This window comes from Lygodium microphyllum, chromosome 10, assembly GCF_053477565.2.
Source record: "Lygodium microphyllum isolate KBCC chromosome 10, Lygodium_microphyllum_v1.1.10, whole genome shotgun sequence".
NCBI classification, from domain to species: Eukaryota; Viridiplantae; Streptophyta; class Polypodiopsida; order Schizaeales; family Lygodiaceae; genus Lygodium; species Lygodium microphyllum.
Genome location: NC_141144.1, coordinates 107974259 through 107991197, shown reverse-complemented (window position 1 = coordinate 107991197; position 16939 = coordinate 107974259). Strand labels below are relative to the sequence as shown.

Sequence of the window (16939 nt, the reverse complement as noted above, 5' to 3'; positions counted from 1 at the left end):
GAGAGAAGTCGATACCGGTGCCCACATAGCCAGTGACTCATTGCTATATGCGATTGTCTCGTGTTGGATATATGGATTTCATTTCCCCAGCATACATCTGAGTTCTCATCTGTATTTTGTTTTTCAGCATTTCTTCTTTTCTTTCTCTTGTCTTGTGTTCAACAATTTATTTCAACACATGTTTGTGCTTCCATTGTTGCATCCAATTCTGACGAAAGCAAGCTCGACTCTTTAAGTCGAGAAAGCTCCTTTTCATGGGGTACAACACTACTATGAAGGGATATTGGCTCTATGATTTGACAACGCAGAAGATTGAGGTGAGTAGGGATGGGATCTTCGATGAGGCTGTGGCCTCCAAGGATCCGACTGATGGTTCTAGTGGAGATGATTCTTTGTCATTGACTACCCCTCCCCCACCCTCTATACCTCTTCTCCCCTCAGGTTACCTCTTTGCACCTCTCCGTTGTCATCGGCTCCTCCCCCTCCCTCACTGTTGATAAACATGGATCTAGAGCATGGCTATGCTATGGAGGTTGAAGCTCATGAACAAGTATGATGTATATGGATTAGACAAGAAGCATAAGAGGTGAGACTAACCACAATCTTGAGATGACAAAGAGATGAGTGAAAGAATAAGGTACGATAGCATTGCATTGAAAATGATAGTCAAGCATATAGCTTTATAGTTCCATGATGGTAGCACTCTTCCTCACTGTGCCTATGGGATTCAGGCACCTTTCCCCAGTTGCTTGTAATTCCCTTGCCCAGATGCTCCATAAGGAGGCATACAAATGGATGTGATTGCCTAACTCTCAACACCCATTGTTATGGGAGCACTAGACTGTGCTTAAGAGACTAGACTAGATGCAAGATTTGCTACAAGATAATTCCATGTAGGGGTATAAGGTATAATGATAACTTAACGAGATACGGCAAGTCCCACAACCCACGACCGTAGGTAAGACAATAGGACTCAATAGGATATGAAGGATCCCACAATGCGGGATTGTAGGTATGGATACAAGATATCAAAATTACAAGATCTCCCTCGACAAGGATGAACAAGATACAAGACAATACTAGACAAGATTTTGTGCTACAAGATTACAAGGTGACAAGACAACAGGAGTCAAATGGAAGTCAAGACAAGACTAGATATCATCACTAGACAAGAACTAGAACTGGAATTCCTTGAGCTCCTTCAACTTCCAAGACTAGCATTGGCAAGATTGAGGAGCTCTATGGTGAGTCCCTCCTTTTATAGGTGTTGGAGGGTGGCTAAAGATCTTCTAGAATGTTCCATAATGACATTATTGATTATGCAGGCAATGACATGGCATATCTTTTAGAAGGTTCTATGATGACATGGCAAGGATAGGTTCGTATGGTTGGCTCAACGATATCTTGTTAAGGGTGCATTCGCATGGGGTATGGATTCATATGGTATGAGCAAGAATTAATCCGTATACTTGATCATGGCATGTCTGTGACATTGTCCCCTTCTCTAGCGACGAGTTCCACAAGGAGCGGCTTGGTGGTTTGGCCCAAGTTTCGCTAGATTCCTCTTGTGAAATTCTTTAACTTTGAGAGATGCTCTTTGGAGATATTCTACAGGTTGCCATGTGCAATCATTGATGTCATATCCTTTCTAGTGACAAGGTATTCCAAATGACCTTGGAAGATCCTTGAGTCTAAGATATGCTCGACCTCAAATTCTTCATGATCTTCAATTTGGACAAGTGGTGGGAGATTAGATCTCTACCCTCCTTAGTGGTGAGCTATGGTATGGCTAGAGCAAGGAAACATGGAAGACTGGATGGATCTTCATGTTGCTGGTTGGGGAGTTGGAGTTGGTAAGCAACTGGGTTGATTTGGGCTACGATAGTGAAGGGCCCAAATCTCTAGTGGTCTAGCTTGACGAAGGGCCTTTTTGTTTGGAGGTTATCCATGAATAACCATACTTTATCACCGACTTTGTATGTTGGATGTTGGAGACGATGTTGGTCCGCATAGTGCATATACTGATTTTGAGCCTTTTGGATTTGTTGCTTGAGTTCTTAGTGTATATCTGCTAGATATTGAGCTTTATCTCGGGCGGCAAGGTTTTTTACTTGATTGGAGAGATGTACATCCATCCTTGGATGTTGGCCATAGTTTGCAAAGAAAGGAGTTTGCTTGGTAGATGCATAAATACTATTATTATAAGCAAACTTTGCAAAGGGAAAGAGCTCAAACCAATCATTCTGATGGTAGTTGATAGTGTGACGGAGATATTGTTCCAAGACTTGATTTACTCATTCTGTTTGACCATCAATCTGTAGATGATTGGCTGTGGATAACTTAACTTGGACTCCAAGGAGATTGCAAAGGCTCTTTCAAAAACTAGATATGAATTGGGAACCCCGATCACTGATGATGTTGTTTGGGAGTCCATGTTATTTAAAAATGTATGTGAGGAAGAGTCTAGCGGTAGCTATATTTGTGATGGTCTTGGTGGTAGGGATGAAACGTGCCGTTTTTGTAAACCTATTTACCACAACAAAAATAGAGTCATATTTGTCCAATTTGGAAAGATCAGCTATGAAATCCATGGATAGAGAAGACCAAGGTTGGGTTGGAATGGGTAAGGGTTGCAGGAGGCCATGTGGTTTGTGACAAGGTACCTTGGCCGTGTTGCAAGTATCACATGAATTTATATAATCCTTAACTTCTTTCCACATCTAGGGCCACCAAAAATCTCTTGAAATAAGCTCTAAGGTCTTATTAACTTCATAATGTCTTGTTGTTGGGGTGTCATGGCATTGTTGGAGTACCTGAAGTCTCGGCTTTCGTTGAGGGATGTAAAGTAGATTCTTATAGTATAACAATCCATTAATATCTTGAAACTCGCAAACTTCATTTTCTTTTCCCTCTTGATTTTTTCTCTTGACATTGTTGGCCAAATCATCATGCGGCAGGGCTTCATGGATTAACTAGATCTAGATAGGGTCGTCTTGGTGACAATTGGAGATGGTTGCTAGTCAGAGATACTCTGGCTTGAGTAATATTGCTCATTGTAGATCAAAAGCTTATTTTCTCTTCTTAGGTGCCATGTAGGATCTTCTTGATAAAGCGTTTGATTAGCATTGTTGGTGTCTTAGGCATAGGTGATGACAAAGTCAAACCTAGATAAGAAGTTACTCCAGCTGCGGGTTGTCATAAAGTATTCTAGATTTTTGTGATCTGTATAGACAATAACTTTATGGGTTGCACCCTCTAGATGATGACGCCAAGTATCAAAGGCATCTATAATGGCAAGAAGTTCTTTGTCATGGATCTCATAGTTTATCTCTAGAGGAGAGAATTTCCTTGAGTGGAATGCCACTGGATGGATATGACCATTATCTCCATGTTGGGATAAGATGGCTACTAAGGCATAGTCTAATGCATCAGTCTCCAAGAAAAATGGCTTGGTAGAATCTCGGTGGACTAGGATTGGGGCAATGGTGAAAGCAGTCTTTAGGGTTTGAAAGGCCTTCTCGGCCTCTGGGGTCCATGAGAACTTTGAGTTTCTTATGAGTCTAATGAGTGGTGTGACTATCTTTGAGTAATCCTTGATGCTCCTTTGGATATTTTAAGAATATCAAGGTATCATCCAAGTATATAACTACAAAATCATCTACATGCTCTCGAAAGAGATCATTCATCATATCTGGAAACACTGCAAGAGCATTGGTGAGGCCGAATGGCATAACAACATACTCGAAGTGACCATACCTGTGCAGAAGGTTGTCTTCCATTCGTCTCTTTCTCTGATCTGTACAAGATTGTAAGCCCCTCGTAGATTAATCTTTGTGAAGATCTTGGCTTTTCCAAGGCATTCAAAGAGCTTTGGTAACAACAACAAAGAGTATTGATTCTTGACTGTTATCTTGCTGAGTCCTCAATGATCCACACACATTCGAAGAGATCCGTCTTTCTTCTTCACGAACAGAATTGGGGCTCCAGTAGGAGACTTCAAGTGCCTAATGAACCCCTTGGCTAAGTTCTCATCAATGTTCTTCCGTAGTTCAGCTAGTTCATCAGGGGATAGCCTGTAGATGGGTCCAAAAGGTGGTTGAGCCCCCTAATGGAGTTCTATAGCACAATCACATGGTCTATATTCGGACAAGAGATCTACATTCTTTTTTTCAAAGACATCTTGAAATTCTTGATATTGGCTTGGTAGCTTGACTAACTCATCCTTACTAGATTCTTAGGCTAGTATATGATATATCATATAGGTCGGTTCATGCCTTGCTGTGTGCATAAAGGCCTTGGCTCCTAGATATATCGGCTTTCCTTGATTTTCATGATGTGTAATTTTTACTTAACCGAATCAATTTCTGGATTGTGTTTCTTTAGCCAAGGTATCCCAAGGATGATTGGATTTGTGGGAATGGATATGACATTAAAGCATACATGAGATTTGTGATTGCCAAGAAATACCACGAGTGGTCGGGTTTCCTTGGTAATATCTCCAGATGCTAGAGGTCTTCCATCCACGACTTCAGTTGGTGTAGGGTTGGTCTTTTGGAGTACTGGAATTTGGTATCTATTCACAAAGCCATCATTAATGAAACATGCAGAGGCCCCGGAGTTGACTAAGGCTTTGAGAGAAAGGGTCTTTCTCAGCAGGATCATTTAGACTATGACAAGAAAAGTTTCCATGGGTATGACTGGAATCAAGAGACCCTTTCTTATATCAAGGTCCGGTTGTATGGTCTCATTTTTTTACGTCCGGATATCCTCGTTTTCTTGCTCGAGAGGATGGTTGTAGCAACTCTTGGGATTCTTGCCCTCTTATTTGGGCAATTTAGGGCAATGTATCCAAGGTTTCCACAATATAGGCATAGATGATTCTCTCTTTGTCTTTGCTTTTCTTGTGGGGTCAAGGGCTGGAATTTGGTATTATCTATTTGCATCCGTTTGGGTTTGGTTTTTTCTCTAATTAGGGCTAGGTTTCATTCACAAGGCCTTAATTCTTCTTGCTTTTCTTTCTTCCTCTCGAACAATCTATTATGACAGTGGATGGCTTACATGATATAATCTTTGAGTGTTTTTGCCTCAGGCATAGTGAGCATGAGGTCCTTGATGTCATCTCAAAGACCCCATCTGAATTGGCTGATAAAATACTCCTTGTGCCAAGTGAGATCACAGATTAATTGCCTAAATTCAAATGCATAAGCATAGGCAGGGCAGTTACCTTGTCGTAGCTTCCGAAGTTTTGTTTCTGCTACTCGACCAGTGTTTGCATCTCCAAATGTGAAAGTGAGCTCTCAAAGAAATGCCTCATACTTATGAAATACTTGCATATTCTTTTCCAAGATTGAGGCGAACCATGATAAAGCTTGACCACAAAGCAAAGTCCCAACGAATCCCACCTTGGAAGCATCATTTGGATACCTATCTAGTTGCATGCAGATATAGAGATTTACTTGTTGCAAGAATCCCCTAAACTTTAAACGGTCACCATTGAACTTCTCTGGCAACATGCTGATCTTGGGTTCTCTTGTTGGGGGTTGGTAAACATGTGGAATCATCTAACCACTTTCTCTGTTGTTTTGCAAGTCTCAAATTTGGTTGTGTATCTCTTGAAGCGCAGCACACCTAGATGCATGGGTGTTCTATTTGAGGTTGCGCTTGTTGTTCATTCAAGTCTTGAATTTGTTGTTGGAGGTTTTAAAGGGAGGCCAAGATTCTTTCAAGGGTCGCCTCCATGGTGCTCAATAGGGCTAGAAAGTAGTCTTGCTAGACTGTTATGGGAGTACTAGACTGTGCTCGAGAGACTAGACTAGATACAAGATTTGTTACAAGAATTCTGATTACAAGATAATCCCATGTAGGGGCACAAGGTACAATGATAACTTAACAAGATACAAAAAGTCCCACAACCCAAGACCGTACGTATAGACAACAGGACTTGATAGGATATGAAGGATCCCACAACTCGGGACCGTAGGTATGAGTACAATATATCAGAATTACAAGATCTCCCTCCACGGGAATGAACAAGATACAAGACAATACTAGATAAGATCTCATACTACGAGATTATAAGGTGACAAAACAACAGGAGTATAATAGAAGTCAAAACAAGATTAGATACCATGACTAGACAAGAACTAGAACTGGAACTCGAAGTTACTTACTTGGAGGTCTCGACTCCTTGAGCTCCCAAGATTGGCATTGGCAAGACTGAGGAGCTGTATGGCGAGCCCCTCCTCTTATAGGTATTGGAGGGGAGCTAAAGATCTTCTAGAATGTTCCACGATAACATCATCGATGATGCAAGCGATGAAATGGCATATCTTTTAGAAGGTTTTATGATGACATGGCAAGGGTGGATTCGCATGGTTAGCTCAAGGATGTCCGATTCACATGGGGTGTGGATTTATATGGCATGGGCAAGAATTAATCCGTACACTTGATCTTGGCATATTTGTGACACCCTCCACCTCCTTCTCCTTCTCATTCAGCTTCTCTACCATGGCTGATGGGTTTCTCTATTTCTTCAAAGAGTACCTCTACCCTTTGGCTCCCCTCAGCCTTTTGGGGATACACTACCGTCAGCAAGGGAGCTTCCTTCGGACAAGAAGAATATATTTTCACTTAGTGAGGGGAAGGCTCTTTCTTAGATAGGTGCTTTGCAAGTATCGGAGGCTTCATAGCCTCTCTCGCAACATGATGAGCCTATCACCAATTCTCGGTGGTATTGGCGGGTCATGGAGGATGCAAGTGTTACTCATTTCCTTGCTACTCCTACAGGTCCATGCAAATCAGCTCGTTTATAGGCCCAGTGGGATAGTATCATGAGGACATATATTTTTGAAACCTCTCTTAATATGTGGATTAATTTTTAATCATATGGTTAAGTGAATGTTGCACATGTGAGGTGTAACTGTGGTTAGAGTAAATTTATAAGCCTAGGACCTGAGGGAATCACAAGATATCAAAGATAAAAGTTGTTGTAAATTATGCTGCATAGGTAATTGGTGGTATCTGGTGCTAGTTGTTGGCCTAGGTCATTCATTTGGCCATAAGTGTTAGTTGGTGACACTAGAAAAGTGGCGTTTAATGGTACTCAATGCCAATGTGATGGTCAAAGATGGTGTAGAGACACTCGGGAATGGCCTAGCCAATTTAATTATTGGCCAGTTAGATTATTTTTCAGGGCACCAAAATAATTATTAGATTAATTTTCAATATTTAAAGACTGAAAAGTAATATTTAATCATGGATAATGTCGAAAAAACCAATTGAGAAGGCTGTCACTTGTAAAAAATGCCCATACAAGACTAAAAAACGTCTTTAAAGGTTGGAGAGAGGCATTTTAGTGTATTATGTCTGCAAGAGATGGGGAGGAGATGTTGTTGGTCTGATTTGCAGCCATTGGAGGACCTTCTAAGGCAGCCAGGGATAGGAGAAGACCAATCAACAGCAAGTGATAGCATCTACCGGCTATTGAGACAGGATAGCAGCAATAAATGATTGATTTTCTTCAGTTCTTTGCATCTACAAGCTGTTGAGACAGGGCAGTAGCAGTAAATGGCAGATTTTCTTCAGTTCCTTGCAAAGAAAGTCTAAATTTTCTCTCTCCTCAACATTCTCTCTCATCTCCCAACCTTTCTATAAGCTTGCTCCAAAGATTATAACATTGAGATCACTGGAGATTGAGAAATGTCAGGTTTCTCTACTGTAAACCCTAATATGTAGCAGAAATTAGGGTTTAGCAACAGCCTTGAGAAGCATGCCAAAAATTGGAAGCTCCAAGACTTGGATTCAATAGGGTTAAAGTTGTTTTTAGTCAAATTCAGGTGGAGGGGCCAAAAAATCAATGAATTTGGGGCATTTTCTATCTCCATCAAAGTGGGTGAAGGCCAATTGATTGCCGGAATCAAGGGGCAAATCAGACTGAAGACTTGCTAGTCATTTTGGACAGCAAGGGAAGTTGGAATACTGAAAGGGGTTGGGCAAATCCCATTCTACATCAACTTCTTCTTAAATTAAGTTAAATAAATACCGAAAGGGGTGCCACTTTTGAGGCCAATAGGGTGTCCAATGTCCAAGATTATATGGCAAAGGGTGCATTTCAGTTTTGTGAATTTGTTAATTGCTGTAAATAGTACTTAATCAAGTTATTTACCACCCTATCCAAGGAGGATGGCTGGTTTAGATAGTTCACTTTGTGTGAACTATGCTCTTATGATCCAAATTCTCCATGACAATGAGCCTGCTTCAGTTGATGAGGCTCTTGCACAGGATCTTTGAGACAAGCTATGCAGGGTGAGCTCGATTCTATCGAGCGAAATAAGACTTAGAAGTTGGTTCTGCGTTCTCGGCAATGGAAGTTGATTGGTGTAAAGTGGGTCTATAAGACCAAGTATCTTGCAGATGGTTCCTTGAACAAGCATAAGGCTAGGCTTGTTGCCAAGGGTTTTGCACAGAGGGCCAGTTTGGACTATTTTGGCTCTTGCAGCCCACCACTACTAGCCTGTTTATCAAAAGGACGTCAAGTTTGCCTTCTTGAATGGCATCCTTGAGAAGGAGATTTATGTCTCCCAACCTCCAAGTTTTCTTGTCCACAGGAAGGAGGACCGTGTCTAGCAATTGCGGAAAGCCCTCTATGGCCTGAAGCTCTCTCCTGGAACTTGGTACCAGAGGATTGATCACTTCTTTTGTGACAGTGGCTTTCAGAGATCAAGTCATGACCCTAACCTTTACTATCAAGTTGAGGGTGACATGTGTGTTTTGATTATCTTATATGTGGATGATATTATCATCACTGGGAGCGCTTCTACGGAGGTTGATCAAACTCGAGATATTCTAAGACAAGAGATTAAGATAACAAATCTTGGGATCCTATACTTCTTCCTTGGATTAGAGATTTATGATTTTATCAAATGGCACAGGGCATCTTTATCTTGCAGCATAGGTATATCTCTAAGTTGCTTTCGGAGTCTGGTATGGCGGAGTGTCGGCCTATTTCTTGCTTCATGGACCCTGAGTCCAAGCTTGTGGCAGTAGGAGATCGCCTTTCAAATGCTACTCGCTACAGGTGCCTTGTTGGCTCCCTTATCTGGCTCATCCAACTCGGCCTGATATTTCGTTTGTGGTGGCTCTATTATCTTCTTTTATGAAGACTCCTACATAGGATCATTGGAGGGTAGCCTTGCATGTTCTTCAATATTTACAAGGGACTTGATCCTATAGGATCATGTATGGAGAGGGGATTACTCTTTCTAGATGGAGTGACTCTGATTGGGTAGGTGATGTGGATTCGAGACGGAGCACTACAAGTTATGCCTTCTCCCTTGGATCAGGAGCTATCTCTTGGAGTAGTAAGAAGCAACCTATTGTGGCCCTTTCTTCTACAGAGACCAAGTATCGTGCCCTATGCTTGACGGCTATGGAGGCAATATGGCTCTATCATATGGCAGTGGAGATTGGCCTTCCAATGACAGGACCTACGGAAGTGCGTGAGGACAACCAGAGTGCCCTTGCTCTGGCAGAGAACTCGGTGTTTCATACCCGCACGAAACACATTGAGGTTCAATATCACTATGTTCATTAGTGGATCATGGATTCTGAGCTAGCGGTGGCCTACTGTTCCATGAAGGACAATGCAGTGGATCTCTTCACGAAGCCTTTGCCCAAGGATTCTATGCTTCATTATATGAGATTGTTGGGTCTTCAAACACTCCTAGGATCTAAGAGGAGTTATTAGTCTACCCTATTTAATCATGTCAGTCTGTCATCTCCTAGTTGTGAGCTCTTGTCAGAGTCTGATGGAAACATTGGAGCTCTGACAGTTTAGTGTGTATTTCTATGCATTTCCTCCACTTTAGGCACATTTCTTATGCATTTCCTCTGTTTGTCAGTTGGATTCCACCCTGTGACAATGCCTACATGCTCCATTATTGCTTGGGATATTTTGTCATTATTTTCCTATTTTTTATGTGCAGTTGCATTGCATTTCTTGCATCATATCACCTATTTTAGCAGGTCGGCTAGTTGTGGAGGAGTTTGGCTATTTATAGCCACAGCCTACACTTGGCTTTTTTACTTCTTCTTGCAGATTTCAGCACACTCCAGCTTCCAGACACTCTCCGGCGTGGTGCTGCCATCATCTCAGCCTAATTTGGTGCCCTCACTGATGCCTTGGGCTGCATGCATGCACTGATCAGTCCCCATCAATGTATTCAGCGCTGATCTTCAGACAGTGTAGTATTTCTTCCTTCATTTTCTGCTCTGTGTGTGTGTGTGTGTGTTCGTGTTCCTTCTTCCATTGCGCACTCTCACAGACTTGGCATCCCTATATATTACTTTCTTTCCTTCATTGTGTGGCTGGATCACCTTAGGCATGTGAGAGAGGGTGCTTGTTGATGATATATTCATGTAACTAAAAGTGGATGCTTCTAACCTTCGCAAAGCTTTCGATATTTGGGAATTATTTGGACATGCATCGGGTCTCGATATTAATGCTGCCAAATCCTCCCTTGTTGCTTCTATGGGCTCAAATTTGCCAGATTTGGGGTGGCAAGGTGTGGTTATTCTGCAAGGATACATTGTAGGGCTTCTCTATTGGCAACTAGACTTATTGAGTAGGATCTGCTTGCTTCGCACACTGCAGTTTTGTCAGTCCCCCCCTTTAGTCACTCTGCTTCCCTTATACCTTCACTACGATGTCTCATATTTAACGCACAATGGCCTAGAGCCATCCTGTATCTTGTAACCTTGCAATCTTGTACTTTTTTTCGTAATTAATACAATTACCTTTTACGAGGAAAAAAGAAGAGACTGACTTATAGAGCACTTTGGGACAGGCATACCATATGACACCATGATTGACATTTGGAGTTTTGGATGCATTTTGGCAGAACTCTATACAGGTGCTGTGTCTAGCATTCAACAAATAACACAATGAAGCAAAACAGTATCTAGCATAAATTATATGCCCTTCTGCATCCAGTTAAAGTTATTTTGGCATCATAATTGCTTGAACATCAAGGGAAAACAAAAAGTAACATGAGCTGCAAATTGCAGGCTATCCCCTGTTTCCAGGAGAAAATGAAGTGGAGCAGCTGGCCTGTATAATGGAAGTTCTTGGGGTGCCACCTCGCTTAGTTCTTGAGCAGGCTACTCGTAAAAAAATGTTTTTTGGTAATGACCACTGGCTCTAGCTGACCACTTTTTATGCCTGAAATTTGATTAATACAACCCTGAAACTATAACATGCCTTTTTTGAATGCAGATAGCAACAATAATCCCAGGATTGTTCCCAATTCCTGGGGAAAGAAGCATTGGCCTGGTACGAAGGATTTAGCTACAGCTACAGGATGCAATGATTCTCTCTTTGTCAATTTTTTGGAGTGTTGTTTGCGATGGGACAAGAATCAGCGAGCACCTCCTCAAGAGTTGCTCCAACATCCATGGATTTTAGGAGTAAATTTAGAGACTTTTACATCTTCCTAGCATAATTTTCAACCATCATGTAAGATGTGATAAAGTCTATGTTTTGTCTCTGTACAGGAACCTCCTGTCACAACTTTGAGGACACCCTTGCGCCCAGCCAACCAAGACACAAGTAAAAGAAGGCAGGCTTTACCTTTCTCATTCTCTAAGCTGCAACAGCGTGTGCTCTCTAAGTTGCAACAGAATGTGATCTCTTTCTTGCACCTTGTACAGTCAAAAACCTAAACCTAGTTTTGATTATCAAGATGGGTTATTATACTCACACCACATTTAAAAAAATTTAGGCATATGATTACAGGTCAATTAAGACATCAGAAACACCACCTCGCTCTCTAAAGCAATCAAAGCAAGCTTCTTCAACTTCCAAAATCCTGCCATCACCGTTAAGCTTGCTGAATGGGGCCAAGCCAACACAGATTGTAGATTATTTGTCTATCTTGCCACCCATAGGAGAGTCAACAATAGCCTGTGATTTGCAACCAAGCAAGATTGGTTGATAAAGGAAGCTCCCATCTGCAAGCTTCTTATTGGAGAAGGTCAGCAAGCCTTTTGGGTGCCAGATTGTCAGTAGCTGCCAAATATCTGTGCACAGTGGGTTTGATGCTGCTGCACAAGACTGAAAAGATTTACCAGCATTACAGCAACAGGCATCTCAGTATGAGAAGATTCAACCTCACTGAGAATATATCTATATCTATGGAAACAGATGGAAACTTCAACTAAATGCCTTACCGTGATGTGGTTAGCTTGGCAGTGGCTGTCACTGAAGATGGCTGTCTTCGACACCTTATTATAGCTGTCCTGTGGCTTATACGAGCATCAGCCTAGGGAGTCAGGTTTCAGTTTCCTTGAAACATTTTCCATGGATAAGCTGTGCCCTCATAGGCAACCTGTATGAGCTAGTAATGGTAATGGTTCTTCCTTCCTTTTGCAAGCTACTGATGCCCTCAGAAAGAACTTTGCATGATTTTGTAACTTCAGCCCTTAATAAAGTGACTGCAACAACAATATTTCTGTTCAACTTGAACTTCCTGGAGCAATCATCAATATGTGCCACTTTCATGAGCTATTTATTGCAATACCTTGCATGAGCTACTCATCACAATGCCTACAGCTTAGTAAAGTTTGAGGGCTAGTATGATGATTCTGCAGCTTGAGCATGAGAATTGAGGTTTCATGCATGCACACAATAAATTTCAAGATTTGAAGTATACTATTCGCAAAGGTTTGGGCATTTTGTAACCTGTCATTGCAGCTCAATATGAAAACTTATCCAACAGAGAGCAAGCTGGTTCCAAAGTGTTAGCATAATGGTTGAGGCATTTGACTTCCTTCCTCATGTGATGCCTACAATTTGTTCTTAGTGGGCTATGTTTAATTCTCATTGGTAGCACTTGAAAGTACACGGTGGTGTTCCCCACCAAGTCAGCAGCTCTGCTCTTTAACAGGCATTACCGTGCTGAGGCCCTTCTCTTGCTGAAGTTATCTGTGACATGGTCAACATCTTCTCAGTGCATGTGTTGTAGGGTTGCCTGACCCAAAGCCAATGTGTGGAAGGAGAGCACCCTTCTTGTTGTGAGTATTGTGTGCACATGTTCTTAGGTGAAAAAAACAAAGAGAGCAACTTACCATCTGAGAAATTTATCAAACCACTTTAAACTTGAAAAGAAATGGCAGTACAGAAAATGTGATGACAAAGGGGAACGATGGTCCAAAGAAAGCACACCAGCTATACATTGCCACATGTGTAAGAGAAAGCATTATTTCAACAATTGTTTACATGCCTAGCAAACCAAGAGGTCTCCTTTCTTCTAGCTAAGAGGTCTATTTCAACACTTTGTCTGAGAAACTTTGCCTTGAACATTGTTCTTCTTGAACACTTCAGAATCATGCCAAAAAGCTCGAAACATGATAAGCCCGTTTTGCTCTTGTTGGAATCAGCAAATAAATCTCAAATCATGATAAGCACGGTTGTGCTTGAAATAACTTGATCACAAAATTCCTTCCATTACCACTTCACCAATAATAAACGAGTAAAATACAGATCCCTTCACCACATTAATAATACATGAGCTCTTAGTCATCCATGGACCTTTAGGAAATAATGTTCTCATAGTAGTGATATATATAAATCTCTCTCATTTATTTCCAGCCAAAAGGGTATGTAGATAGCCACCAAAGAAGCTAGTAGGCTAATAGTAGAAAAAGAGACTTACCAAAGGAGGCAAATATGGCGGAAGTGCACTAGACTCAAAGCATCTTGCATTGTTCTCAAGTGCTTTTGTGGCCAGCCAAGTAATTTAGAAGACACCAAGAGCTTAGTATAAATAGAATTGGCCTCCTGCCAAGAGGATGCAAGTGAAAGACAATCTGTTGCCAAGAGTAATCATATGAGAAAACCAAAAGAATCGGGGTAGCACATTCGAATTCAATACATGTCACCATTATGCCTGAAGTCTTGGATGTTACCCTCAAAATTCTCAATCTCCTCAATAAAGATCATGGGAACAGCAACCCAAGGATATTGATGCACAAATAAAGCTTGTGAAAGGATCACCCATAAAGCTACCATATGATATATGACATCCAGTAACACTACCTTGCCTATGCGTTTGGTAGTAACATGTTACCGAGAGATCCAAACTTGGATGAGAACCCTTCTTCCACTACATAAAGGCCACCTTGAGACACCTGCAAAGGCCAACCCTATGATTTCAATTACAGGAATCTATAATGGATACGAGTAGACATCCAATCTAACAGTATGTTGGCAGCCACATCTACTCGAATGGGTTACACTACGAATCTAGTGATATCACAACAGCAAACAACTGCGTCATGCTAACCTAGATCATGGAAGTCTCATTCTGTATAGTTTATAAGAATGGATTGTTTTTTAGCATTGATGTAGACACAAAGGCCAACTGAGGGGGCCTATTTTTGAGCGGCAAGTAAATTTGAACGAATCCAACCAAAAACAAGGCGTGCAATTGTGTATTTTCAAGGTCCCCAAAGCATGCCTGATTGATTGTTTCTAGGTATCAATACCATAAAAACCAAGCTCCCATACCTTGCAGTCTGCTGAGAAGATGATGGAGCTTTACAAAAAGCAAAGACCGATAAACCCACTTCTTTTGTGATGCTTTAATCTCTGCCAAGCACGCTGTATGATAAGAGGACACCTTCCTTGCAAGTATTATTGGCATCTTCCAATGTTATCTCCACTGTTGGCCTACCCAACCTCTGTAATGCTTATGGATAGTCGGATTAAGATGGACTCCATCCTCTGTGGAAAACAGCATAGCATAAATAACTTAGCTGGCTTACCTTTGATGGAAGGACGATGTTTAGTCATTCATTCATTGAATATTACCTACCCACCCTCCATGTCAAATACCTCCTTTGTAGTGGCCAAGCTATCCTCCAAAATGCCTTCCCTAAAAACCAGTATCAACCTTTGATTGGGCTTTGACAAGTGAATGGTCGTTCGATTGATCATTTCGCTCAAGCAAGCTCACACAAACTATATGTTGATGTAATGAAAATGGAGTGCCTGCACTCTAAATAGTTATATACCTATTAATTGTAATTGCAAGAATAGCCCATAGCTGCATACACTTCTAGTTCCATGATCCAAGCTCTAAAACCCACACTAGTTTCAAATGGAAGCTCTACTTGGGGACAGTGTGTGAATAGGAAAAGAGGTTAAGACCACTTACTCCAAAAAGGGGCTTTCCACACGCTCTCTCCCTCTTCTCCTTCTCCTCCTCCTCCCCCAGAATCATCTCCTCCCCCTCCCTCAAATCTCATAGCATCACTTTTATATTCATCATTTTCATAATCTTCATACTCACAAACCAGCTTACCAATATCATTGTTATCATTAACCCCATAATTATCATCTTTATAATGATGATTATGTTTAATCATCATGACAAATGCTGCATTAAAACACTAAATGATGGTGATGTGGATGATGATGAATGTACCTTGAATTTAGCAATATATATATATATATATATAGAGAGAGAGAGAGAGAGAGGAGAGAGAGATGGAAAGTGTTTTGCATTTATGGTCATATATGCAGAAATGATTGTTAAAAGAATTATATTCACCATGTGATCTTTTTTCATAATGTTTTAAGATAAGTTAGTAGTTTTACCCACATGTCTTACTAATTATAATTAAAATCATTGTGATCATTTTGACTAGCCACATGAATTGGCTCAAAGGAGATCGTGCAGGTATGGCCTCTTTTGACATAGTTTTGGGGGGGCAAAATGTCATCAACTTCTTCAACATGATGGTCGTACACACATTAGTTTCATGCGCATGATTCACAACCTTATCATTAGCCTACTTATCATCCTATGGCCAACTTTGTCACCGCCATAATTATCAACATCACTATGTGATGCCATAGATATCCTCATCAACACCATCATCATACTCAACATAATAGTCATAATTACCATCTAAATCAATTGAGTTATCCTCATGTGTAACGTCAAGGTCATCTTGATCATCATAGTCATGCTCATCAACAACTTCATCATTGCCATCATCAACATCATTCTCAATCACAACATGATCATTATAGCCATGTGGCTAGGTCGTGATCATAGTAGCTACGTGGATAGGATAACTTTTATGATGTGGATGATCGCAATACCCATATTGGAGAAAATACTTTAGCGATTCGGATGATTATGTTGTGCCCTAGAATTTCATCATAGTTTCCATGTTCATCATCATTTGCATGATGTTGTTTGATATTGATAATCTTCATTATCTTCATCATGTTGCTAGTCCATATAATAAAAATGTGTATTATTCATCATCATTTTCACCCTAACCATGCCAATGGTCAGGTTCATCAACATCATAATCATGAACATCACCATAATCACCTCGATAGAATGTGGTGCTAGGAGGAAAGTGATAGGGATAGGCTATTAAAGGACACAATTTAGAGTTAGATGACCTTTCCTACATTGCAATGCAAATGTAGAAGTTGGCTTCTACATCAACATTACTTTGCAAGAAAGGTCTTTATTGCAAGACACGTTCCTCTTCATCATTCTATCCTCATGACCCAATTAATGGTCTAGATTATCACCAACTCAACCATGAATCATACTATTACTTTGATTCATTGTTGTTAACATATTTTAGTAGTAATGTATGCAAACATACTTAGGACCACCAAAACACTTTTTTCTCTCATTAGGAGGGTGTTTTCCACACGTTGCCCATTAACTTTAGGGTAGACTTAGCCTTGTAAATATTCTAGGTTTATACTTCTCAACATGCATTTGTGTTGTGTGCTCTCAAGCTTCTTCTTTTGCAAGCTATGTGTGTGCATTCATGCAATCCCAAATTTGAAATCTAGTAATAAAGGAGGCTTTTATCTCTTGGACAAATTTATCAATACCCTCTACTTCAC

The 16939-nt window shown here is 40.8% G+C and overlaps 1 protein-coding gene and 1 long non-coding RNA gene across 4 annotated transcripts in view; one reads left to right on the top strand and one right to left on the bottom strand.

Moving 5' to 3' along the window:
- The window catches only part of LOC148030408 (uncharacterized), an 82014-nt gene extending 69377 nt beyond the window's left edge, over window positions 1-12637 (top strand). Inside the window, exons 10-14 of one of the 3 annotated variants that reach the window (XM_087686731.1) lie at window positions 10845-10910; window positions 11065-11181; window positions 11273-11463; window positions 11551-11615; window positions 11792-12637. In XM_087686731.1, coding sequence (XP_087542857.1) covers window positions 10845-10910; window positions 11065-11181; window positions 11273-11463; window positions 11551-11615; window positions 11792-11990 — 638 coding nt within the window. In that variant the 3' untranslated portion in view covers window positions 11991-12637. Of the gene's footprint in view, window positions 1-10844; window positions 10911-11064; window positions 11182-11272; window positions 11464-11550; window positions 11701-11777 lie in introns of all 3 variants that reach the window. The other 2 variants (XM_087686730.1, XM_087686732.1) reach the window with 2 other exon arrangements.
- A 1428-nt stretch (window positions 12638-14065) lies between these two features.
- Window positions 14066-14978, bottom strand: LOC148030407 (uncharacterized). The gene is made up of 3 exons (XR_015692274.1): window positions 14891-14978; window positions 14564-14779; window positions 14066-14184 (listed from the first exon to the last, which is right to left on the bottom strand). It is a non-coding gene; the product is annotated as an uncharacterized LOC148030407 (long non-coding RNA).
- Window positions 14979-16939: the final 1961 nt, after the last annotated feature.